Source organism: Ciconia boyciana, chromosome 1, assembly GCF_034638445.1.
Source record: "Ciconia boyciana chromosome 1, ASM3463844v1, whole genome shotgun sequence".
NCBI classification, from domain to species: domain Eukaryota; kingdom Metazoa; phylum Chordata; class Aves; order Ciconiiformes; family Ciconiidae; genus Ciconia; species Ciconia boyciana.
This window is the reverse complement of record NC_132934.1, coordinates 178,534,474-178,559,648: the sequence shown is the minus strand read 5'-3', so window position 1 is coordinate 178,559,648 and position 25,175 is coordinate 178,534,474. Positions and strand designations below refer to the sequence as shown.

General features: G+C 37.0%; 1 protein-coding gene across 2 annotated transcripts in view; it reads right to left on the bottom strand.

The window, feature by feature from the left end:
- The window catches only part of PCDH9 (protocadherin 9), a 711,092-nt gene that overhangs the window by 468,034 nt on the left and 217,883 nt on the right, over positions 1–25,175 (bottom strand). The window contains exon 3 of one of the 2 annotated variants that reach the window (XM_072850109.1): positions 8,821–8,854. The exons of the other annotated variant lie outside the window; for it this stretch is intronic. Coding sequence (XP_072706210.1) covers positions 8,840–8,854 — 15 coding nt within the window. The 3' untranslated portion in view covers positions 8,821–8,839. Of the gene's footprint in view, positions 1–8,820; positions 8,855–25,175 lie in introns of those variants that run through there. 2 annotated transcript variants of the gene reach the window in all.

The window sequence follows — 25,175 nt, the reverse complement described above, 5'->3', positions numbered from 1 at the left end:
CATAATTTACCTTTAAAAGTACCTCTGAAAATGAAAAGAAAGTCAATATAGCTGTGATAACTGACCTAATCTTTGCAATCTCCATTCAAGTAAGAGAGAAAAATATGTATAGGGGACGCAAAATCTAAATCTTCAGTCTATGTCATTGCAGAGGTTTCTTATCTAACTTAAATATTTGCAGTCATTTTGTTGTTGAACATTTTATTATGAATAAATAGCAATAAATGTATTTCCTGATCTATACCTTTAGAGGGTGTTCTTAGTGTTTCAGTTCTCAGATGTCAAATACTTTCTGAAACAGAAGTGGCAGTGGCATTTGCTAAAACATGTATTTTGCCAAAATGGCACTTAACCAAAACCAAGTTTCTTCTGTTTCTAAGCCTTGTGTTCTACTGAACTTCAGTTCCATATTGGCAGCCCTGTCATGCAAACCACCTGGAGATGGGGATCACCTGGCTTCTGGTTTTCTTGATGCAGAGACAAAAGTCTTGATGCTGATGGAAATTTTGTGGCTGCATACATTTAAGTATGCCTTAGGGGCCTGATATACCAAATTATCATACAGATTAGCATCCAGTCAGGGTGTGCACCCACACTTCCCTTCTCTAGGAAGAAACGGGTTAGAAAGGGGGGAAGCCTGGAATATGGAGGTCTTGTGTTAGTTGCAGAGTCAGAATGTGACCAGCCAATAAGTGCATCCAGCCCTGCGGCTTTGTGTAGCTAAAGCCTCAAGCTCATTTCCAGGACCTGACCCTGATCTGTGGTTTCTCAGCCTACTTTTCTAATGTGGTGCAAGAATGCCAACTTAAAATACAAAATGGATTTAAGAGAAAACAAAATGTTTTCTTTAAGTGTCCAGTATAAAGAGCTATTTTCAGCATTGTTTGGCTTTTGTTTCATTTTTCCATCTATGCAAAATACTCTCCTGTTTTTCCTGCTTAGCAGCTTGAATTTCAAAATAGTAACCTAAAAGAAAATGTTCTGGATCAACTCCTTCAAACTTGTCAATGGCTCTGAACTTTATAAATTACATCAAAAAGAAAAAAGAAAAAAAAAATCTTTTTTACAATCACAGGCTTTGGGGTTGCATGCTGTTCTGGTAAACAGAATGTTCAGGTGGGATAATGTTTTTTAATACCAGTAAACATCATACTACTTAAACAGAGATAACATTACAGTGCTGTCAATAAATCTCATCACAGAAGTTAACACATGATGGTAACGGGCTTGTATCATTTTATGGGGAATAATAGCAAATAGTTTAGGTGCCTATCCACGAGGGTCAGATGCAGAACAGGAAAGGACTGCACAGGTGCAGTTTCACCCTCCTCCTAATTGCTGCCTGCCACTGAAAAGGATAATCCCAGTTCTCTTCATCTCCCAGCACTCCTGCAGCTAGGAGATAGTTGGTTCTTACTGATTAGTGGAAAAGAACATTTTTTTTTCCTTTTAAGGGATACAAGATAAGCAACAGGAAGCACAAGGGCGTAAGGGCTGGGAGCATCCTTGTTGGCAGCAGCCTGTAATTACATCAGATTAGGTATAATGCGATACTATGCCCAAGGCCGACTGAAGTTTTAGCACTGCCCATTGCATTTTGGTAGACAGAGAAGAGAAGAAGGGAAAGCTCTGCTGTTTACAAGAATTGCTGAACTATATATCTAGATGATGGAATTGGACATTATGGGACCCATTTGCTAAACAAGACAGTCAATGCACCACAAACCCCTCTGTCAACCCACAGGTCAAGCCTATTATTAGCAGTATCCTAAAGAAAATTGACACTTTAGCAAGCTAAAGTTTGTTTAAACCCCAAATTTTCTAGTGTGAGGGTACATGTACTCCTAGCAATGCTTCTGCGAATAACTTAGAATTAACGTCCAGTGTATCTTGTATACCAACCAGACACTGCTCTCTGCGCTGCAATAAAAGTGAGGTTTCAAAACCATTACCATGAATTCTTCCTTCCCACTGTTTAGTCTGAGGCTGCCTCTACCATTCTGACTTTGAAGACTCATAGATCCCTCTTATAAGTAATAGCTTTATTTACTGACCAGGGCAATTACTGGTTGTATGTGACCACAAACGGTTTTAGTCAGAAGCTACAAGTACAAACACACTAGACTTAGCTCTCCTATTTAAAGCTCCAGTCAGGAGGTCACAGATGATACTGGAAAATTTGTCCAGCACACTGATAGTAACAGAGAAAGACAGGTGAATAAAGCAACTTCTTTCTCTGTTGCCCCCAGAAACTTTCTGGGTATTAACCAGAAGCTGTCATGGCCACAGAGATTAGGACAAGTGAAGACTGGCATCAGTACTGCTGTAATAACTCCTACTTTTATTCTCCTTTGGATGAAATGGCAAAGCATGCTCTGGCCACCTCTGTTCCAAAGCCTGCCAAAAAAAATCACAGTGGGAAATATTTTTAATGCACCGAATTGCTAGTTCTCATTGAAGTTTGTCTTTTTTTTTTACTCCAATAGACTGACAGATCTTTCAAGGATTTAGCATGTAGCAGTCTGTTAAACTGACAACAGTAAAAGGTTCAGGATGGGGGGCAGGGGGGAGGGTGAGAATGACAGTGGATAAGGTGAAGAGAAAAGAAAAACAAATATTCTTGCATAATACCTAAAAGAACTTCCCCCCCCTCGCCTTTAGAGTAAAATTTAGTCTGTGCATTAGTTTCTACACAGAGACTATAAATCGAAGTTATATAGCCACATACCAAATGCACCAAGGGAAGCCACTTCTCTTTTTTCCTTGATAAGGTGTCCCCTTCTGCCACTACAAGATGAGTAAATTACTCCACCTGTCTAACTGATCCCCAGTATTCAGCCTGACACTGACAATGGCAGTGCACCTGTTAGTGTGATGGACAAGTGATTGGCAGCATGGCATTTGCTGCTTTCTATAATAAGTTGGTTATTATACAATGATGTTGACAATCTAGAGAGACTGCAAATATTAAAGTGTAACTAGGTACAGGTCTGAAAAAGAAAAAAACAGGTTATTGGTGAAATGTGACCCTGAATAAATTTTATGCCAAAGGCTTCTTTCATTTTGAAAAGAAAAATATCAAATTTTAAGTATGACACTTTTTCTTGGGAGCAAATTATTTTATTTACGTGTAGCCACCAAATGTCAGTTCTGAGATTTCCCATAAACTAAGCACAAGATTGCAAGTCACTACCTTGATTAGCTTCGCAGGCATATTGCATCTATAAATGCAAAAAGTGTAAGCAACTACAGTTACAGTCTTTGTAAGAATACGCCTTCTGCAACCATAGTAAACTACCACTTTGATGCAACTATTCCATTTTTTTCCCATGGTCCTAGTATGTGTCTCCCTTCTGTAGAAGCATCACTCTGGACCACTGTACTGTACTCTTTGAGGACAGATGAAAACTTCACCAGCTATTAGCAGCTGGAAGTCTGAATGACCTTGCTATTTAACAGACTTGCCTTGGACACCAGTCTGTAGGCTATAAAACTTACTGGCCCACCTTGGAAAACAGAATACAGCTCCATTCTGGAATTTAGCAACTGATAAGAAAATTTCAGGCAAATGAATGTTTCATTTAAATCCAGCATCTTGTTTCCAGCTGTTACCAGTATCATGCAGAATAAACCCACTGTACCAATTAGGCACCTTTGAGGTCATCTCATCCCTATCAGATTTTCATCATATTTTTTAATAGTGAATTAGATTAAACCTTGAAATGGGGAATTTTATCCCAAATATTATTCTTGCTAGCGTTACTTATCATAATGATTTTTATTCTTGCTCTTCACTTAAATGTCTACAAACTTTCTAGGAGTTTATGAGTTTTTTTCTATTATGTCAAACTGTAATACATTACAGTGCCAAATTGTTACTGTTTTCCATGAGAGCATTTCACCCTGGAGCATGTTACTGTGATTAAACATAGGCAACTCATGCAAATTATAAAACCTGAAGATTATGATGTGACATCTCAAAAATTATAGAATTTTAGTTATATTGTTTACATAAATACTACTTGACTTTCCTTTTCCTTCAACTGTGATATAATAGATGTATAATGATATAGACCCTGTTCAGCAAATGACATAGTATATGAATTTTACATGGTGTTCTAATGAAATTGCTAATCCTGGTCCCAATGGCTATGTTTGTCCTAGTAATCTGAACAGCAGCAAGTCACAGCCTTGAACTCTGGCATGTACGTATCCGCATGGTCAAATTGTTCACTACCCTGTAAACTCTCCACTGTTTGGACTGTGAAAACTTCTGGTTCAAGCTGTCAGTATGGCCTGAGACTGCTCTCCCAGCAGGCAACCTTTTTTGGGGCGGGCGAACAGACAGACAGGGAAGGTGGACAATAAATATTTAGGTGTATGGCTGTGATCAGTGCTGTGACATTTGAGGAATGGAATTTTCCAAATCCTTTTGTTAACCTCTAATCAAAACCAACAAATTCTAGAGAAATGGACAACACATGGAAATATGTGCTTTAAATCAATGTTTAAGCAGTAACCCTTAACTGTCCTCATCATACCTACATTGTTTTCAAAAAAGAGAATAAATGCATCATGCAACTTTACTAAAAAACTTCCACATCTAATTATTTTGAAGTGCACAGCTTGAAGTTTTTCTGCAAACAGAAGGCTAATTGCTGATTCATTATGTTACTGTTAGAAAAAAATCTATAAGATCTAGTCATAAGATCTCCTGAAAGGAAAAACAGTAAATCTTAGAAATGAAAGTATCATATTGTGTGCTCACATGACACCATTAACAATTCATGTATTTATTAATAGCAGATAAATTGATAATGTCTTAATAAATTTGTAATCCACAGTAAATGATTATCCACAAATCTTACAATTCAGCATTTAGGTTTATAACCATGGGTTTCAACCACATATTGCAACTTCTCCGTCTGCGTAAAGCCATACATAACACATGGTATTCACAACTGCAACATGTTCAGAAAACACATTAAAATAGCTTCTAACCCTTTTAAAACATTAGGAGGTATTTCAATAATTATTCCTTATATATAGCTGTTACTAATACATACATGAACACACAGAGACATGTATATACACACACACATACAGAAATACTTTTCTGTTCTAAGTTTAGCGGGAGGAAAGTCACTAAATTAGAAAAATGCTGAAACAAGCAGTTACACACTCTAAATGACTGCTGCAATGCAAAATCCAGTCTCACAAAGCTTGCATAGTGACTTGAAATCTATCATTTTTTTCCAATCCAAATGCTATTTTTCAATTCAGTGGGCCTCAAGCTTTTCAACAAACTGGATCAATTTGAAGCTACTCATTCAAAAGGGCTTCTTAAATGCCAGTCCTAGAATTCAACATGACAGAAGAGACAAAGAGTCATCTTCATTTCCAGTCACAATCAGCTGTGCGCACAGCCCCATGTCAGTGTGGGGCCACTGGACTGTGCTGTAGGCGCAACTCACTCAGGAAAGAGCAAACAGCCTTCCAGTTGATTTCCAAATTGCACCTAGGGCAAGAAAATTAAATAACTTTTTAAAATACAAAGTGGTATTTTTTAATATCACTTCTTTCGGACAACTCAGAACTGTTATACCAGGGCAAGAATGGAAGAAGTGATTGCTTTTTAGCTATGCAAATGGATAGTGAGCCCTTCCCACGTACAGGAACACTACCCACTTCCAGTGACCTCACTTGGTAAGTGCTAAACTCAATCCTCAACATGCAGTCCTCAACCTGCGTAAGCCCTAACCACGCTCAGTTGCAATTATACAGCGCAAGCATATGCCAGAGGTCTTATATCAGAGATCTGGTAACAGTTTGGGAAAGAATGCAGTCTCTGATGGCTGTGAAAAACTGCTGCCATGATACCATGCTTGTGAAGGGGAGGTGGTAAATGAAAGTTCAAAAGACTCTGGAGCAGCTGCTCTGTCTCCAATGCACACCTTTACCCATGTAACCTAACTCTTTGATCTCTTGTAGAATTTGGCTGCTTTATGCTGTGTGCAAACAGAAGGTATGTCACTGCAGATCCATTTGTATGCAGCTGATTTGTTTCTATACAAATGCTTTAAAAAGAGGAAAAAGAGCTGTGCTGTTGAATAGTACAGAAAGAAGTACAGGAAGCACAACTCATGTTTCAATAAAGGCCACAGAAACAGGAAAGTACATTAGGATTTTTATAGGAATAGTAACAAAAACACAAAAATGGAAGAAATTCTCAGATATTCAGAGGATTAAGAAAGTTCTTTTTGTACTGGTTAGGACATTTACATGCAGAAAGACTAGGACCAGACAGAGTAGGACTATGGAGGAAGTAAAGGTCTATTAAAAGACTTTTTCTACCTCTAAAAACTGTCAATATAAAGATTTGAGAGACAGTGCCATCATCTTCTCATTTGCTGTTAAAACAAGCTAGCACTAGAACTGGTATGTCAACTGGATACGGTGCCCCACCTTCAACTCTTAGCTCCTTTGAAGCCCAGCAGAATGCTACCTCTCATGAGATGGCCCCCATCTGTCCAGGTTTTTGAAGTGCTGAGCTATCTCAGCCAAGCAGACAGCATACTGGCACATCTCACAGAAAAGGCTCTCCACTCTGCTGTGATGCCACAGCATCTCAAGTGCGGAAGGTTAATAGTATGAAAAAAATATGAAATATTTTCATTTCTAGAGAAAGCAAAGATACATTGAGCTGGCCCCAAAATGCATTCCGTTATCACATTTAGCCGCTGGTTTATGAACTGTGTCACATAATAAATTAACATTCCTGAAAACAGCACACCTGTCTCACCCTTTTGAAGCTCAGTTGCATCCAAACAAATGAGGGCATACTGATAGCTGTCCTTTCCACAGTACAGAAAAGGCCATAGGTTTTGTTCACAGCCAGTTCTGCTGTGTTGTTTTGTTTGCTTTTTATTTTCCTTTTTTACAATGTTTCTGATTGATAGTTCTATCAAATCTGTGGTAGTAACCAACTGGCAAACAATGCTCCAGTGGAAAAATACAACAGAATTTAATACAGATAAAAAGAGTTCTACAGAAGTTTTTCTATAAATGCACAAAACAACCATGGTGTATGGGCAACTTAAATCCACCTACTTAATTTTCTAACAGGATTATATGGCAAGACAATACACTGAAAGTGCTAGGTATGGTACTCAGGTATTATTTCCACTAGCAGATAGTCAGTTCAACAGAGCAAGTCACTGAAATTATTATCTATGACTGTCCCTACATTTGTATTCAACAAATATAAAATTTAGACACGTATAGTAGGCAATCTGAATGTGGCTCATAATATTCTAGATTTTATAAAATGTTTAGAAACAAATTATTTTAAAATGTTACATCCTAGTAACTCCGTGGAGTTTTATTTTGGAAGGCCATCTCAAACTGTCACAATGTGGAGAAGACTGAATCATCAACTAATATCACCTTGCCCTCTGTTTATATTGAACATGTGATGGTTATCTGTGAAAGCTACTCACTGTCCATGTCGCAATATATATTTTGCAAAACAATATCATTTTTTCCAGAGAAGATAAGGCACAGTAGTGTTATTTTCTTATAGGCATCCTTTTGTCATATTCTTTTTGCCTCACAGCCTGTATAACACACCTAGGTACCAACTAGGTTACATTAGTAATTCGATAGACCCAGCATCCGTCAAGATTTCAGTCAAGAAATCTATTAAATCTACTGAAAATGAATCTTTTGACAAGTCATGCTATACTCCTAGTAACAGCTCTATTTTTTGTTGTAATAGGTCTCTTAGCACCATCACACAATTGCAAAATCATTAAGACACAGTCCCTCTTCTTTAAAGGGTAAGAAAAATCAGAAAAAAACTTCCCTAGTAGAGGACTATATGCTGTTGACTCAGTTCTAAATAAAATCATGTTGTACCAAAACCACATTCTACAGTTGGGAAAGGTCCTTCTACTGGCCATTACTATCATTTACAGCAGAGAATCAGAGTTAGCATATACTATGTCCATGTACTCTTTTCTTTACCCTGAATCAGAAGATTCATTTTACTTTTTTCTCTTCACTGAAAATCTGAAAGCCAGTGCTAATTAACTGTAAGCTATGATAGCTGCTAGAGTGCAAGAAATCTCTTGTCACCTTAAAGACTCTCTAGATATTTTTGAAGTCTGGGTGTAGAGGCTTAAATTTTAACCCTAGAAGCAGTATTAAAATAAGAGTATATCAATTAAAAAATCTCCTGAACCAAGAAGAAAGTATTTTACTGACTTCACTGGATTTTTAATCTGGACCTTGAAGACTGGTACAAGACATGATGATCAATGGAAGTAGCATTACATAAAGCCCTAAACATTATATTATTCAAAACCTTTACCTGTACAGGGGCCATTCAGAGCTTTTCTGTGAAGCACAGAATAGGTACACACCACACTAAGATCGATCAGATCAATCCTTAAAAATTTTCTTCATGTGTATAAGAGAAGTTGAGGAAATACACCGCTTTGCTGTACAGGATCTTCAAGCAAACATTTAACAACCTCCTCAAACATTATGATCCTGCATTTAGCATTATTAAGCTAAATCTAGTGTGATACCCTGCTGACATCAGTTTGTAGTACTAAATGCCTGTGAAGGCTCATTCACACAGTCCCATTCAAAAAAACCTCTGTAAGTGGACTAAAACTACAGTATTACAAAGGCTTTTTCTAATTATGAGCAAATATTATAGTTCCACTACACCCCCCCCCCCAAAAAAAAAAAAAAAAAAGGAGAAAGAAAAAAAAAGAAGCAAGTTTTCTATGTGTATCTTAGTGACTTCAGTTGTCCTGGTCTGTCTCTTCAACTACACGTCTTCTCCCTGGAAGAAAAGGTGAAGTGATGGATTTTGCATTCAGAAGCACAGATACACTATGTTCTTTTACTTTACTCATAAATGCCTACAATGATGCAGAGAAAGAATGACAAGGGAAGGCTTATCATTAATTGCTGGCATTGTACCAGTTGACTCCCTCAATACAATGCCTTCTCAGAATCTGAGGAAAATGAAATATGTAAAAGAGAAGATCAGAAAGCCTAGAGTATCTTTATGCAAGTATTAAAATGAGAGGCAAATCAGACGAGCGTGTGTGTGTGTTTTCAAGAAATTCTACCCCACACGAAGAATAGGAAATTAATTAATTGCACAAGAAATACTGTGTGCATACATTATGCTTTTCTTCCACTGACAAAAGAAATACAGACACAAACATTTTTACATTGCAAATGTACTTCCTAGGTCAAGTTAAGTCTTTATAAAAAAAAAAGTCTTCAACATTGCTAATTAATAAACATTTCTGAGTGTTTTTCAGAAATTTAAGCTAGAAACCAGTTTTTTGCCTGTTGTGCATGTCAAAGTATCTAACTTATAATACTGACTTAACATTTAACGTTAAAAGACTGGCCACTATTCTTAGTTTTCAACACTGCTCAGAATGCTAGTAAAAACAGTACTGTCATTTCTATTAAAAAAACCCAAAACACAAAGTCACACTGGATTGATTTGCTTTAAATATTTGGGGATATCATTATTTATCTGAACAGCAGTTTTTATCCAGTAAGTTCTCACTGCATACTTTAAAAGAGCAGCTCAGTATGACAGAGGAAACACAACATTCAGAACAAGTCATTCATATGTGACAATATAAATGATTCCTTCCAATGTCTTGAGGAAAAACAGATTTCTATTTGTTTGAGGTATCAAACATCATAGTAGAGAATCCTTTAGACTGAGTCCATTCATCAAAACCAAGCGACTATGTTAGCAGACAAGTTACTGGAACACTACACAGTTCTTTTTTCAATAGCAAAATTGACTATATGCAGAGGTTAAAATGTAAATAGTAGAAATTGAATTTTGTGACATGAACAGTATCATTGCAATATGATAGAAAAAAGGCAATAAATGAATAATCATGTAGGCTTTCTCCTAAATGGGCTCCTATTGAAAGTTCCCAACAAAACTTCAGAGCACAAAACTTATCCCACATCTGTTCATATTCACTAGCTTCCCAGCTGAATCTGATACATTATAAGAGAAAATTGGAATTCATTATTTTAGACAAAATCTGGTTTTGGTTTGTTTAAAAAAGAAAACAATAACTCTCAGTTAATATTAAGCACAATTTAATCCTTAATGTAAGACTTTCACAATCCCTTAAAAATAAAAATATAATTTAAAAGGAAAAAAAAACTCAAACAAGCCCCAACAGCTGTATGCACTTTTAATCTTCAGGAAAGCATGTGTTCTGAGAATCATGTTTGTTTTGAAAACATCTGTAGGCATTTTATAGAAAATTCCATTCTGCAAAAACCAACATATTGCAATCACACATCATACACATTGGTATTCTCATCCTATGCACACCATACCGATACTTCATCTAATACTGATATAATGAGAGTATGCACCACCTACAAGTTATTAATGCAATTAGAATACACTTTTATTTGTAAGAAGAAATAGGATTATTTTAACTAAATTCTTATTTTATACCACAAACAATATACTTTTTTTTTTAATTGCAACTGGGAAAGGAAAGTAAAAAGCCACATAATTCCGTTTTGAACAGAAGGTGAGGATGATGTATATTCACAAGAAAGTATCTGTTAAAGAGATTACTTCTTTCTCTTTCCACCCTAACTTCAGTAAAACAGTTCTTAATGCATTTGGCATACACACCTATCAATTGATCAATGCTTATTAAGTTATGTAGCCAAGTCTGGGAAAACCATGTGATAATCAAATCTCTCTATCTAAGGGTATATTTGATGCTTTCTACTATCATCTGAACTCTCATGCTCTTCGGCATTCAGCTTAATTACACAGATGTTTTCACAGATGAATACTGACTCTACCAGCTACTCTTGCATGGAGTAGCAGGCTGCTGACAGGTGGCTGTACCATACCTTCCATTCCTACAGATTAAAACACAATGCACTTCACAGGCTGGAAAGTCAGTGATACAAATCCCTCTTTTGCACTCTGGTGTGACTTTTTGCTAACTACAGTAACACTGCTTGCAAAGCAGACATTTTTACACTTATATGACCCCCCTTCCCGCACTCCACAACACAGCAGTGATGCTTTGTAATTCATGAACTGCTTCCAACAGAGGAGCAGCCGGCTTCCACTGACTCACCTTGCAAGCGGATGTTCACGTGCCGGTGGGAAATGAAAATTGATTCCTGCAGATACGCTGCGACAGGTGGCTCAACTATTTTCGTGTGGATATGATGGAGGTGGGAAGGGAAATGGGAATGGGGGTCTGTAATAGAGAGGAATCTGCACTGGAGAGATAGGAACAGCATCACTTACGGCAGGGTGTCTATTTTTGCTGTTGCAGTTCCCAAGTCAATCAGATCCAAGGAAGAACACAGGTTGTTTCTTTACATGTTAAGCAGGGCACACAGATCCTGTCTAGTAACAAGTAATCTTTACTTTCTGTGCCTCCCTCAGAGAATCTGTCCCATAACTATTCTTCAAAACAACAGAGTTGCGACTGCTACTGATACTACAGACCTGTAAACCAAGTCACAAAAAGACCAAGGCACAGATTTGAAGAGTGTTTTGCACATTCAGAAATCCAAATACTTAATGTTCACACATGTGCCTCTACAGGCCTCAGATAAGGATCCTCACTTCTTAAGCATTCTCAGGTGCAAAATTTCCAAATTAGACATATTTTAAATTGGGATAGGAGACACTGCAAAAGCCTACAGTGCCAAAGTCCATTTCAATTCTACAGAAGTTAATTATTATTATCCTCCTAGAGAGAAAAGAACTGGCCTCCTAACCCAAATACGTCTAGCAAAAGTTTCTGCCAAGATCAGTTAGTCTTAGAATTTTATCTCTCTGCTGGCTATTAAACCTGACTATAAAAATGTTAAGATGTTTTTCCTGGAGCAGAAGTTAAAGACAACACACTCAAGTGACAAGGTCAAGTTTTGTGAGATGACAAGAAGGAAGGTACGTGAGGTCCAGATTCCCAGTTGAGTATGAACAGTCAGAAATGGTTCAGAGAGAGGTCTGAAACAAGCCCCTCCTCTATTATTGATGAAAAACAGATTTCCATCCTCACTTCAGTAAGGAAGAATAAATACCCGGATGGTATATGACAATTATGCTAACTCAGTCCTGTCTCTTTGTTGTCTAATCAGCATGATAATGTATGCAACTCCTCAAGCAGTCATGCTGTAAATGTGTGACTCAATGACTACAAGGGCAAGTTATGAAATCAAATAAGAAATGGAATGTAAGACAGGTTACTTTTTCTTTTCTTTTTTTTTTTTTTTAATACCTTCCACCATCATTTAGTATGTACAGAGCAATGATGTTGGTCAAAATACAAAAGTTGAATGTGAATTCCTGTGCATAAGATATGAATTTCTCCTTCTTACTCAAAATATTAACAACATATTTCAAGCCCCAATAGAAGTTATTAAAAAAAAAAATTCCAACAATATAGATTCACTGCCCAAAGTCACTAGATCTGTTGTGCAACTGCCTTGAGCTTTGCCATGCAGTTGCATAGCCAGATTGAGCATGCCCAGCAATATGTTCAGCAAGCCATGTATTTCAGCTGTTTCTTGTCCTTATGTATATACCTGTTTTGACAATGCTCTGATACGAAGAACATTGCTGTCAGAAGCAATATTTTTGCAACTATAATGCATAGCCTTTCAGAAAACCATGCAGAAGACCTAAGGAAGTTACTGGCTTTAGGAACATTGTCTTAAGCTGTTTAATCAAATCCTTACCTGTGTTTACCATGTGAACTGCGGAGCAATAAGTCCTTCTGAGCTAACACTTCCCATTCACTGCCTAACGTGCAAAGGGAAAGTATGGGTTTATACACACAGTCATTTGCTTTATTAGAAACCATTACTGACAGCCCTTTGGGAACATTAATACCTGGTGGTTATTTTCTGGTTTTTTAATACTAAAATGAATACCTCAGTTTTTATATATGCAACAATGTTGTTGTTATTGTAAAAGCAGATTTGTGGTATTCAGACTTTACGCTGTTTTCACAGTAGGTCTGGTTACATGAATTCTAATTATCTTCAGCAGAAAAAAAGTGGAAAATTCTTGGAGTCATGAGTTTCTAATGCATAACAGTTTCTTTTTTGCAACTAATGTACAGAGATGATACAGAAGATACTGTTTCCCCTTCCAAAAAGAAAATAATTATTTTCATAGAATTTACTGCAATAAAAAATTGTTTATTTGTGTAAGAGATCTTACTGGTTAACACCAAATGAGGCCTCACAAGCTTTCAGTCTGATAAAAAAGCAGATTAATTTCTTGGAATGCAGCTAAGAGCTAAAGAGGGAAAAAGATATTTTAGATAAAAATTCATAAGAACATACAGTTCATCTCCAGAAGCAGTTGGAGCTAAGGCTTTACCCCAGCAATAGCTCAGTCACATACTTAACTTTGTGCTCTACAAGGAATCTTGCAGCTCCTGAACCAAAGCATGCAGTTTTGTTAAGGAACAGGTTAACAATCCTGATTTATTTTTTTTTTTTTGTTATAAACAGTGACCCCATTCCATTATCTGGAAAAACCTCTTCAAAAGATATTTCCTCTAGCTCCCGTCTATGTGAATTTTATTATAAGACTATGGTTTAAGATTTAAATATATCTATCTGATCTGTTCCCAAAAGAATCTATCTTTATCTTGAAGTGTCTCAATCTACTAACCATAAATTTCTAGAAACAAATTGTCCTAACATCCTGCCCTAAGAAGGGTGGAGAGTAACAGATGAGGTAGCACAGCAATATAAAAGCTTTCCTCACTTTTCCTTCATAGAATTTATGGCTTTTCTACCCACTGTTGCTTGGAGTCCTCCTCTTTCCTAAAGTAGTCATACTAGTCTTTCCCCTGTGAAACTGTTTACATGAATATTGACTATCACCTTTTACTGTCACTGGAATCTTATGTCAGGAACAGGATTCCAGACACGGAACAAAGTTGGGAGGGTTGCCTTTTTAATTTTTGTTTGTTTGTTTTGAAATCACAGTAAATGAAATACCAACTGTCACTTTAAAAGGAACCTGGGCAGTGCAAGATGCATTTTAGGAACTTTACCCACAATACTGAATGGGCAGTTACCTGCTAAAAATGAATTAACAATCCATCTGAAAGCACCAGCCCCAATTTAAAAAAAAAAAATCTTGTTTGCCAGACCAGGCTATTAGCTTAATACATATCTCTGTTTTTAAACTGTTCTGTTTAAATTTCTGTTTATAAGGTTCACATTACTTGTACCTGAACCTTCCACTGATTAAAGGATATCCCCACACAGAGCAGTTCTGACCTTACTTAAATGGTAGGAGGTGACAAAAATCCAGTAGATTACTAATGTACTAATTGTAGATTACTAACTTTTCATGAGGAAGACAAGAGTAGGATTTCTAGCTCCAGTATGCCAGAACAACACTACATTCAGTATTTAATATTCGGTACTTCCTCAGCTTCTGGCTTCCACAGACAACTAAAACATCTCTATCTTCAAAGCTGTGTTTTGAAATGTACGTAAGTAGTTAATTAATCAAGTTAATAAGTGAGAAAAGAAGTTTAAAAAGTGATTGTGCTCTAAATAAGAGATAAATTGGTCAAGGAGAAATACAAGTATATATTTCAAGTGTAAGCACCTTGTCATACTGGTGCATTTGTGGTAGTTAGATAGCAACAGTCATAACTCCTATTTTCTACCTCACTGGAGTTTCTGTTACCAGACACAGCAGAAAAATATTCAAACCTTCATGACTTGCCTTTGAGAAACTGCATGTATCCCATTATGAACACAAGCAAATTAATGAACACACATTCCCAAGTTTTTACACATCAAGAGCTGCTTACCAGAAAACCTGTAGAAGAGTGAGTGTATAATGATTAAGACATTCCCATTGAAATATTTAATAAGTTATATCAGTTCTATTTCTTGCGGCTTCTCTATCTCCTACCTTACTCAAATTTTGCTCTTCTACCTTCTCCTTCTTCCTCAGACCAGGTTTCTAAGATTTCAAAAACTTGCTGAAACATCAAGGGTCGAACTGAAGCAAGCATGCATGATCGGAGAGAAAATAATTTTTACTACACTGCAGGAAGTCCCCAGACCACATGCTGGGCACTCATGCTTACACAACTGTGGAGTAGCGTGATAGGTGGATTTTGTATGAAATGGTGGATTCCATTAAAAACAAACAAATACACACACTTCTCAATTCTCTTCACATTTTATTCCATAGTGGAATATCCATCTCTAAAAACTTAAGAAATCAGGAAAGTTTCCTGAATGCTAACCTCTTCAGATAAAATTATTATCTTTAAAAGTGACTACATTATAATGACAAAGGAATGAATTATTGTATCAGCGAAATCTAAAATAAATGCCATTTAGATTACTTGGTGGGGAGATGAGAGCCTGCTTGAAATGCATCCTTCTCTCACCTAAAGAAACTGAGCAGTTCAGGACTTTTGCTATACTCCTGTGTCTTCATAAATCTTATGCTAGACTCATCATATAGTGACAATATGAGTCAGTTTATAACAGTATGTTTGAATGCTATTGGTCTAAGATTTACAGCACAGAGTCTTAGTGTCCTACAGTTAAGGCAGGAGAGAGAGTTTCATTCCACTGTTCAGTGCTATAGATCTCATTGTTCATAAAAAACAATAAACTGTGGCAACTGGTCATTTTTAACCACTTAGGTTTCCACTCTATAAGAGAAAACAGAAGCTGACATGAGCTTGCAAGCAAAGCAGTCTTCTACCTTTGTCAAATCAAATAAAATATGAATCTTTAAAGATACTTTAGTGCTCCAGTTTCAAAATGAATTGTTACTCTCTTTTGTAGCACTGCTAGAATAAAAGAGAAGCGGGTTCTGCTGGATATTCATCCTGACTAGTCTTAAAAGTTGAAACTCCAGATAGGCCTATCTTCATTTAACCTATAAATATAAATCTGTTTCATTTTGTGTAAAATCTAACTCTGATCCAGAAGGGAGAATAAACATGTCAAACTGGAATTTAGTAAGGAAAGGAGCAGGAACAGTATCCTGTTTTTTAAAGAAAGTTTCTCTTTTGTCAAGATAGAGGCACCACACTTGTAAGGGTTGTAAACAAGATATATCATATATTTTCTTCTGCACTTCCATAGCAGAGAATTTAATTTATCCTCTGAGAAATAAGTTCATGTATGTTTAAAAAAAACAAAACAAAACAAAAACAAACCTACCTGAACTATGCAGTATTTTACAGTTTATGAACCCCTTATCTTAAAAATATACAATTTTCCTTACAACCAGCACTTCAGATAACCTACTTATTAAAAAAAAAAAAAAATCATAGCAAAAGGGGTCATTGCAGTAGAGGGAGCAGACTATGGAGGATCAGAGGCAGGAGACTACTCACAAAAAGAGCATTCCGGGATAACCTTCTTCTCATCTGGACGTGTGTTTAACCCTTAGCTACTGCAGATTGTGAGTTTATACTGCTGCAGATGTTTCATTTATTCAGGCCATGTGAAAATATCATAATTAGGCTATTTTCTCTGATGGGATGCTGATCACTGTCTACTTTCAGGATCCAGATACTTAATTTAACTCCTTGGGCAGAAATCCTGTCAACGTGTTCAGATATATGACATGAGAGAATGACCAGGGATGTGCTCTTTGTGCAGTAAAACTCTCACACTACCGTATAAGGTGGCACTCCCAGTGAGGCTTGGGTGACAGGTATCAGCTTTTGTAATTTTGCAAATTCAGTAACAGCTGAAGCTGCTTTGGTACCATAGCCAGAGAGAAAAAAAAAATAATAATACAGGAAAAGATAGATAGGTGGGTGGCTATATTTCAGATTTAAGTTTCGTCTAAACACTTTTTGCTATGCATGCTTCCTAGATATGCAGTCAGAGAAAAATCAATAATTTTTTTGTTTATGTACAACACATTTTTCCTAGTATGAGGTGGCTGAAATGTTTAGACAGACACACCTATTCCTTATGAGGTAGCTGAAATGTTTAGATAGGAATACCTATTCTGCACTGAAAAAGTGTGAGATTTTCAGAATAACTAATTAAGAAATGTTTGAGCACATCTTTTACTCAAGAGATGAAAAACCAGTGAAACACTGTTTTTTGCTAAAATTAAAAAAATATTTGAGATGCTAATTAAATACACAACAATGTAGATACATTTGAGAGACAAAATCTGATTAAAAATAATCTTTAATGTGTAAGATGATAAAGTTATGAATATACTGATATTTTTGAGATTTAGGAATAAATCTTAACTGATGCCTTAATGAAAAGTTCTTACACTGTGTAGTATACCTGCTAGTTCAAAAGGAACTCTATATGTGAGGAGAAGAAAAGCAATAAAGAAGGTTGAGAGATTAAAGTCAACTGCTTTACAAGTCTGGAATATTTATCTATTTATTCTATTTTTAATTCATTTGACCAGCTTCATTCTGTCTGGCCCATTTGACATACACTTTTTGTCTGACCCTACTGTCTGGAGATCATCTCAAAATGACAACTGAAAACACAGCATGATACACAATATGCATCTCCTAGCTTACTACCCTTAGAAGAAAACAGTAAAATAAATAAATAGTGAAGAAACACGGGGAGGCAAGATCCCCTCACAATCACTTTTAAAGCAGAACAGAATAAAACAGTGAAATGTTGTATGTCTCATTAGAGAACTCCATATATTAAAAGATATGTATTTACGTCACATCCACGTACATAACTGACTACTTCACTTCTTGTTAAATGAACTGCATACCTAAGGATAAGATTCTCCACTAGCAACATGCACAGACCATTACACCACTACAAAGCCAAAGAAGCTTTTGAAAAAAATCCAGTGTATATACAGTACAGTTACGCTAATACATACTTTGTCATGGAGATGTTAATGATCGCCTGGAATAGTTTCACTGACATTCATTTATAATCCACTTCCATCTATTGGCCAAAAAAACTTCCAGCATTAGTATTACATGAAAGTGTATTTTTTATCAGTATAAAGTTAAAAAGTCATTCTTGTTGGAAAAAATGACCACCCTTGCCTGCTTTACTGCTGTCTATAGCTGCCATTTGCTTTACTTAAGGCTGCAAAAAACAGATTTCTGCTCTACAGCAAGAAGGATGCTGCTATTACCTGTGAGCTGTAAACCACGTAGCACACTGCTTAGGAAAGAACTACATATTTCAATAGGGAACCAAGAGAAAATTACAATTTGTTTCGAGATTGCCAATGCTTGAGTAAGGATGGTGTTTTCTTTAGCTTTGCTATTTTAATAGCAAGTTCTGAATCTGTTTATAGATTATCTCACCTTTAAATAACTGACCCCATTTCTTCTTTTAAGTTGGTTATATTTTTATATAAACATGCTGCTTGTTTTAAATGGGTATCTTTTCAATTATTTTTTTTTTAAATAAACAAGTCATACTCATCTGGGTCATATCTGTTAGACTTCCTTAAAAAGCAAAAGAAATCAAAGAAAAAGAATTTGCTCATATATCAATATAACACAGCTAACCATAGACCGTTAGAATACAGATTGAATGTGTACACACACGCATCTTAATTGGTCTATCAGATTCCCAAACTGTTCCTTTACAGCTGTTGAAGAAATAAAATAAATTAGTCACAAAGCTTTATTTGAACAACTAGAGTAGGTTCGCCCTGTCTCTTCTGCTTCCTATTTTGAGTCATTCTCATTTTTTAGGTCTGATCCTCCCAGCTGGAGAGCTCAGAGAGATTCATTAAACATGGCACAGGTGATTTCTAAAACATCCCTGTAGCTACTGACAACCATTTTCCATCTGAGGACTTCTCACTATAGAAATTTTCAATTTCCTCAGGAGCACATTTTCATAATCAACCCTCACATCCCTATTTAAACTTGCCATCTCACTGTCAGCCACTAAAAAACTGCAGTTCCAACTGAGGCAGTAATACTGGGGCACAGGTAAGTGAAAATATGAAGCCACACTCTCCTCTCATACACAGGCAGAAAGCTTCACTGATCACCTCAGAATCTGACTCTGACTTTCACTGGTTATCCTGCTATCCCAGAGAGTGAGGTGATCCATTAAACATCTCCTTAAACATTGCATTGTACCCCTCTAAGCGTTGCACTGCGAGGATTTGCATTGTGTAGCAAACCTGTTTTCCTTTCTCTCCATGCCAACATTCACAACAGGTCATTTTGGCACATGTAGTTTTCCAAAGACACTAAAAAACATGCCTGCAAGTGCAACCTTTTTCTTTCAACAGAATTTTCCAAAACATCCTTACAGTGTATGGACAACTAGGCACTGAGAACTTTTGAGGAAAAGGTGAATTTCTTACTATGCTACCTAAGAGAGCTTGATAAAATAAGCCTGCCAATTTATGCAAAACTGATAGGCTATATCACCAGATATCATACAAAAGCAAGATTTCAAAAAAACAGAAAAACTTTTTCAGCAAACCACCCAAGCACAATTTGGCTAAAATAAAAGTTATTCTATAGCACAGTCAGAGATCACAGACATGAAAGCAGTTTTATTCTGATCAATACTGATATGGTTCACAGAATCACAGCAGAAAGCAGTCACCCAGAGTCAGTTATCGGCCAAAGAAATCTGACCTCCAGGGCTGGGATCCCATCATGTTTGAGACCCAGTCATAACCAAACAAAATATTGTTCACTCAAAATTAAACACTGCCACTCTCAAAGCTGCCTTCTAAGGAAAGGGGTGAGTGAATTAGCAAGAAGACTAACTTCAAAGGGTCCTTTACAGAGAAGACATATGTAAATATCAGTGCTTTGATCAACAGTGTCCATCACCTGTCTCCCTCTCAACACGGTTATACTATTTGTTGTACTACAATCAATTATAGAATAGGCATCTGCTCTAAATATTGACTATTGAGTTGAAATACACCTGGCAAGCTTTCAAAATTTGCATTCCCTAAAGAATGCACTACGACTTTAGGATGAGACACAGTTTGTCTTTAACAGCCTCTTATACTGAAGGAGCTTCATGGGAATTAGCCCACCTTAATTTTTAAAATCACAGATTCTATTGATAATGTTACTGAAGAGTTAAAACTTCATGTCATAGGCTATTTTCCACATATCTGAAGCCATCTCTTCACAGTTTATAGAAAAAAGATCACTGTATATAGACAATATGTTATAATCAGGAAAAAAAATGAAACAAAACAAAAAACAACCAAAAAAAACCCCAAACCCAACAAAAAAATCCCATGTGGGACTAATATTGGGGAAAAGTGGTTTATTTTCTAGACTCTGCTAACCCTGTAGCCTTCTACCTCTCTGGGCCTGTTTCCAGCCATGCTACATGGAGTCCAAGCTGATTTAAGGATTCTAGCTGATAAGAGAATGCAATTAGTTTAATCCCACATCATTATGCAATATGGTATGCAACGAAGGGGATGCATGAAAGCACTGCCTCTTCTGTCAGGCCACACTTTCAGAGTCATTTCACCTAGAAAAGAGGATCTTGAGCTCTGCAGCAATGGAAAGCACAGGTTTACTGTTCAATGCAAGACAGCGCATAGACCCTAACGTAGCCCTTATCTCTACCAGGTACAGCACATACCTAGGAGGAGGCAATAAACTAGATTCATGACCAGTGCTAATTCAGGCACCATTAGCTCAAAAGTTATGCTATATTCTCTTGCTCCATCTTCAGGATGAGGTCTCAAGCCATCACTGAGGCAGACTGTACAGAAAGAGGAAAGTTGTTGTCTGATTGCTTAGAAACTTCCCATGAGAAATATCTTCCTCGCGGAGAAAGAGGGTTTCTCAGGGGAATTTGCGGGCATAGCAGCATACCCTGTCCAGCATGGGTATCCTATATCTACCACAAAAGCCTGATTTGCTACTGTCTTGATCTTTGTGTAGTGATCTGTACCTGGATAAAAATGAGCATAAAATGCTGTTTTCTTCTAGTTCAGCAGCATTTTTACACTCACTTTACACCACAGTAAACAATTACACACATTGCAAGGCAGTGAAAGTCAGGTTTGAAAGGCGTTACTTTTTACCTGTCCTTTGCCATTTCCCAGCAGAATGCAAGTATAAAAATATTGCCAATCGTCTCCAGTAAGAGTCACTTGGCTCCATCTGAGAATTTCAAAGCATTTTGCAAACAATCAATTCCCTCCACACCCACACAAAACAAAACAAAAAACCCCATACTATTATATGGGCAAGGAAATCGAGACACTAAAAAGTTACCAAAGTCAAGGATAAGTCAATTGAAGAAACTCATATGTCTCCAGGAGACCTAATTCCCGGTCCCCTGCCCTAACCCTTAAGCCACACCCGTACTTTGTAATAGCATTACCAGTAAAGGCCCTTATTTCCTTTTCTATGTATTGCAGTTGCTCCATCTCTCCTTTTCCTTTTCCCCAGGCCCTAGAAAAGAGACATTAATCCTCCTCTGATACAAACGTCTATTTTTCTGACATGCTGATGTTCATATAGATGTGGTTTTGCACCTCTTCTTCACTTTTCCTCCCAGTGGGTAAAGCTTAAGGTGTCTTTATGTTGAACGAAAGGGTAAACACAAAAGCAGAAAGAAATAAGAAAAATGAAAAAGAGCAAGATAAGCAACAGCAAGCGGTTCCCCAATTCTCTTCAACAGATGACGCTGCACTGTGACAAATCAGGCTTGTATAGAATCTGTCATAAGCTAACAAAAAGACAATACAATTTTCAAAGATCACCCCCGTTTTCAAAATGCTGCATTAAAACAAGGTGTTGCCTTTTATTGCTTTTTTTGGCCAACAACTATATACTTCTTCCCTTTTTCAAATGCTGACATGAGTCAAGTGCTTGTGAAACATGGTTGCCACTCAAGGAATGCTTAGGGCAGCTAAATTCCATAGAAAATACAAATACCAGTAAGCATAGCAGCAGCACTTCTTTTATGAGATGGTGCCATTTATCTGATACAGGGGCCAATCGGACCATGTTTTCCTCAAAGAAGCCAGCTGAAATCCTCAGTCCTTTTCAGAGAAAAGGTCAGGCTCAGCTTTCAGACATGCTTATATTCAGCTGCATGTGAATTAAGAATTTACCAACGCATAATTGCCCCTCCAGTAGGTGCCTTCCCAGCAGGTACTTCTTTTTAAATCATATTAATTATTAGGGCCAGGTGTGGCACTAGCTAATCATACCACAGGTTATATAATTTCATCATAAAAGTCTTCTCTAAGAACATTGTATACATGCTTACAGGTTATTTTTAAAGTGTAATTCCAATTCTGTAACAGTAAATGCAGACTAAAAAAGGTTTAAGTATTTTCTGTATGTCCCACAGGAACTCATCTTAGAATTTCCTCCTCTAAGAGACTTTAGCAGACAACCATTTTTCTTTCCTCAATGCCATTTGTTGCAGTAAACTAGCCCCTGTTTATCTGAACTGCTACATGTGCATAATGAAGACATGATTATCTATGTCCTTTAAGTCTCTTTTTCTCTCCCTCTTCCACCAACCTGCCAGCATCAGGAAATTCACAGCATAACAATTATGACACTTAGCATCAAAAACACATTGCTATGACCCTACTGTTTTCTTCAGATACAGGGAACATTTACAAGTCAACACTTTGCAAGACAGAAAGCTGAACTGGATCTCAACATAGCATAAAAAAACTACCACATTGCGATGCGTGTGCAATCAGCCATACAGGGACTTAAACTAGAAGCGGTCTTATTATACAAACAGTAGTCTCTGGTATGCAAATAAATACAAACAAGGCAAAACACAGAACTCTTGAATAATATCAGCTGCTGCTGGCAGTCAAGAAATCATTTCTTATAATCACCTAAAAACAAAAAGACCCCCCCTGTTTTAAACATGATTGTCATATATACACCTAAAGGGATCACAGATATGACAGGAATGCATTTAAAATCCTAATGTCCACACCCATTTTTTAACAAATGGTAGCCCTCTACAAGCAGACATTCTAATTAATCAATCTATCTTGCAACTGAGCCATCACCACCAGCACAGCTACATACTTGCACTAGGGTTAGAGAATTGCATAAACCAGTTTACAAAAGCAGAGTAACCTAACGTACACGAGAGTAAACTTTAAGCAGAGGACAGATGCAAAGGACGGACAAAGAATGGAAGCAGCAGTTTTTGAAGCATTATTGGTAGCCTCCACTTACTTTGCCCCCTGCCCTCCTACTAAAATAAAGAATAGAAGAGAAATGCACGTAGTTTTGAGAACAGCCAGGAGTCAGTACTGCAAAAGAGACTCCACGACCCCTTTTGTTTCAGAGTTCTTGCAGCAGCTATATTGAATCTGCATTACAATGCTTTGCCTCTGGGCAGCAGCAATACCATAGTATACTACGGTTAACTATAAATGTTTAATCACTGCCTATGATCTCAGCACAGTCCACGAGTTTCATTTTGCGAGCATGGGCCAAGCTGTGCAGAAATATCCTAAATCAAGGTTTAACAGCAGCAGTTAGAAATTACTCTGGCTGTGAATCCTCTTATCTCCTCTTATTCATACTACCCAGCTCTGAAGGCAGACTGCTTTTCCAGCGCAACTGTTAAACCTAAAGATGCACCCCACAATGCAGAGCACGTAGACAAGCAAATTAACTCCCAGTCACATTAATGTTATCTAGACCTCAGTGATATCCACACTCCTACAAGCTACAAAGCCAGCTGTCTGTTCTCTGTGAAGCTGAAAAGTCATAGTAGGACCCAGAAAAAGTGAGAAAATAAGACTGATCAAGTTCATTTCAATAATGTTGTTCTGCATAAAAAGAGGCTTTTTGGTAAGTAACTAAAGAAGAGATTTCCTTCTTCACTGGAAGGAAAAGAAAAAGCAGGAAACAAACAAGGCAGGATGTAATGGGACGTTCCATTATATGATATGTTAAACTGAATTTTCAGGCCCCTGGGGCATAAATAGTCTAAAGATGTAACGAACTGACGTTCAACTAGCAGTCCTGAGTGAACTATTCACCTTCTTCATTGACAGAAATGCACTCGGATAACCTGACTTTAATAATGGACTGATATCTCCAACATTGTGGTTTTAATGAGTTCTGATTTGATATTAGTAACAGCTTGCCCCATATTAGTGTACTGGTGATGGCCTCCTACAGTTTCTCTTTGAAAAGAAACTAAATTAGGATCATAGAACAACAGATTTTGTAAACTTTAGTGAGTAATCTAAAAGACAGGCACTGATCTATAACGAGTATATAGGACATTAGTATTAGGAAAATTTTGTGGCTCAGAAGTTAAATAGTCAAGTCTGTGCCTGTGAAATGTGTGCCAGGTATTAAGACATCTGTATTTTAGACAGTTAACTAGATGTGTAAATAAATAACTATTTATTCATGCAAATACCTTCTCTTTGCAAAACTACATAACCCTTCACCAGGTAATGCTATTTTCTTCATACTCCAGTGGATGATTCTGCTGTGCACATGTGCATTTTGTGCATTTCTTTTAGTAGTCATTTAGTTGTTTTACCTGAGTTTGGAGGAGATACCATTGAACAACTATTGCGCAATATTTGGAAAATTACTGCATCATAAAGCTCCGCTGCTTCAACTGAGATTAAAATGTACTTTTCAGAAGTGTCTTTTTAAATGAAGGGCCAATGTTGCTCCCCTAAACAAGTACCCAGACAGTCATGCTCAGCTGCTCTCAGACAGGAAATTGTTTTTTTCCTAAATAATGTTTTGTGATTCTTTGGCTATGTATTTTTTTCCACTCTAGCAAAATGGAGTTGCAAGAGGTTGTACTGGCACAAGAATCCTCTTTCTAAACCAGTCAGAGTAAGCTGCTTAGATATCCCATAGGTAGAACTACTAACTTTAAATAAAGGTCTCTCCCACACTCTGCAGGCCTTGTATTGGTTTACTCCACTCATTTTTATCTGACATTCCGCAAAACAGGTTTGAGATTTGTACATTTCCCTTTGCCTATTGCTTTAGTAATGTGCATCTTCCCTCCAAAATTACACAAAACTGCTTAGATACAGGCCTTCTCACATGTCTCTCATTTTCAAAGAGAAAAAAAAAAACCACAATAAAACGATCTTTGGGGAGCCAGTGAGAAAA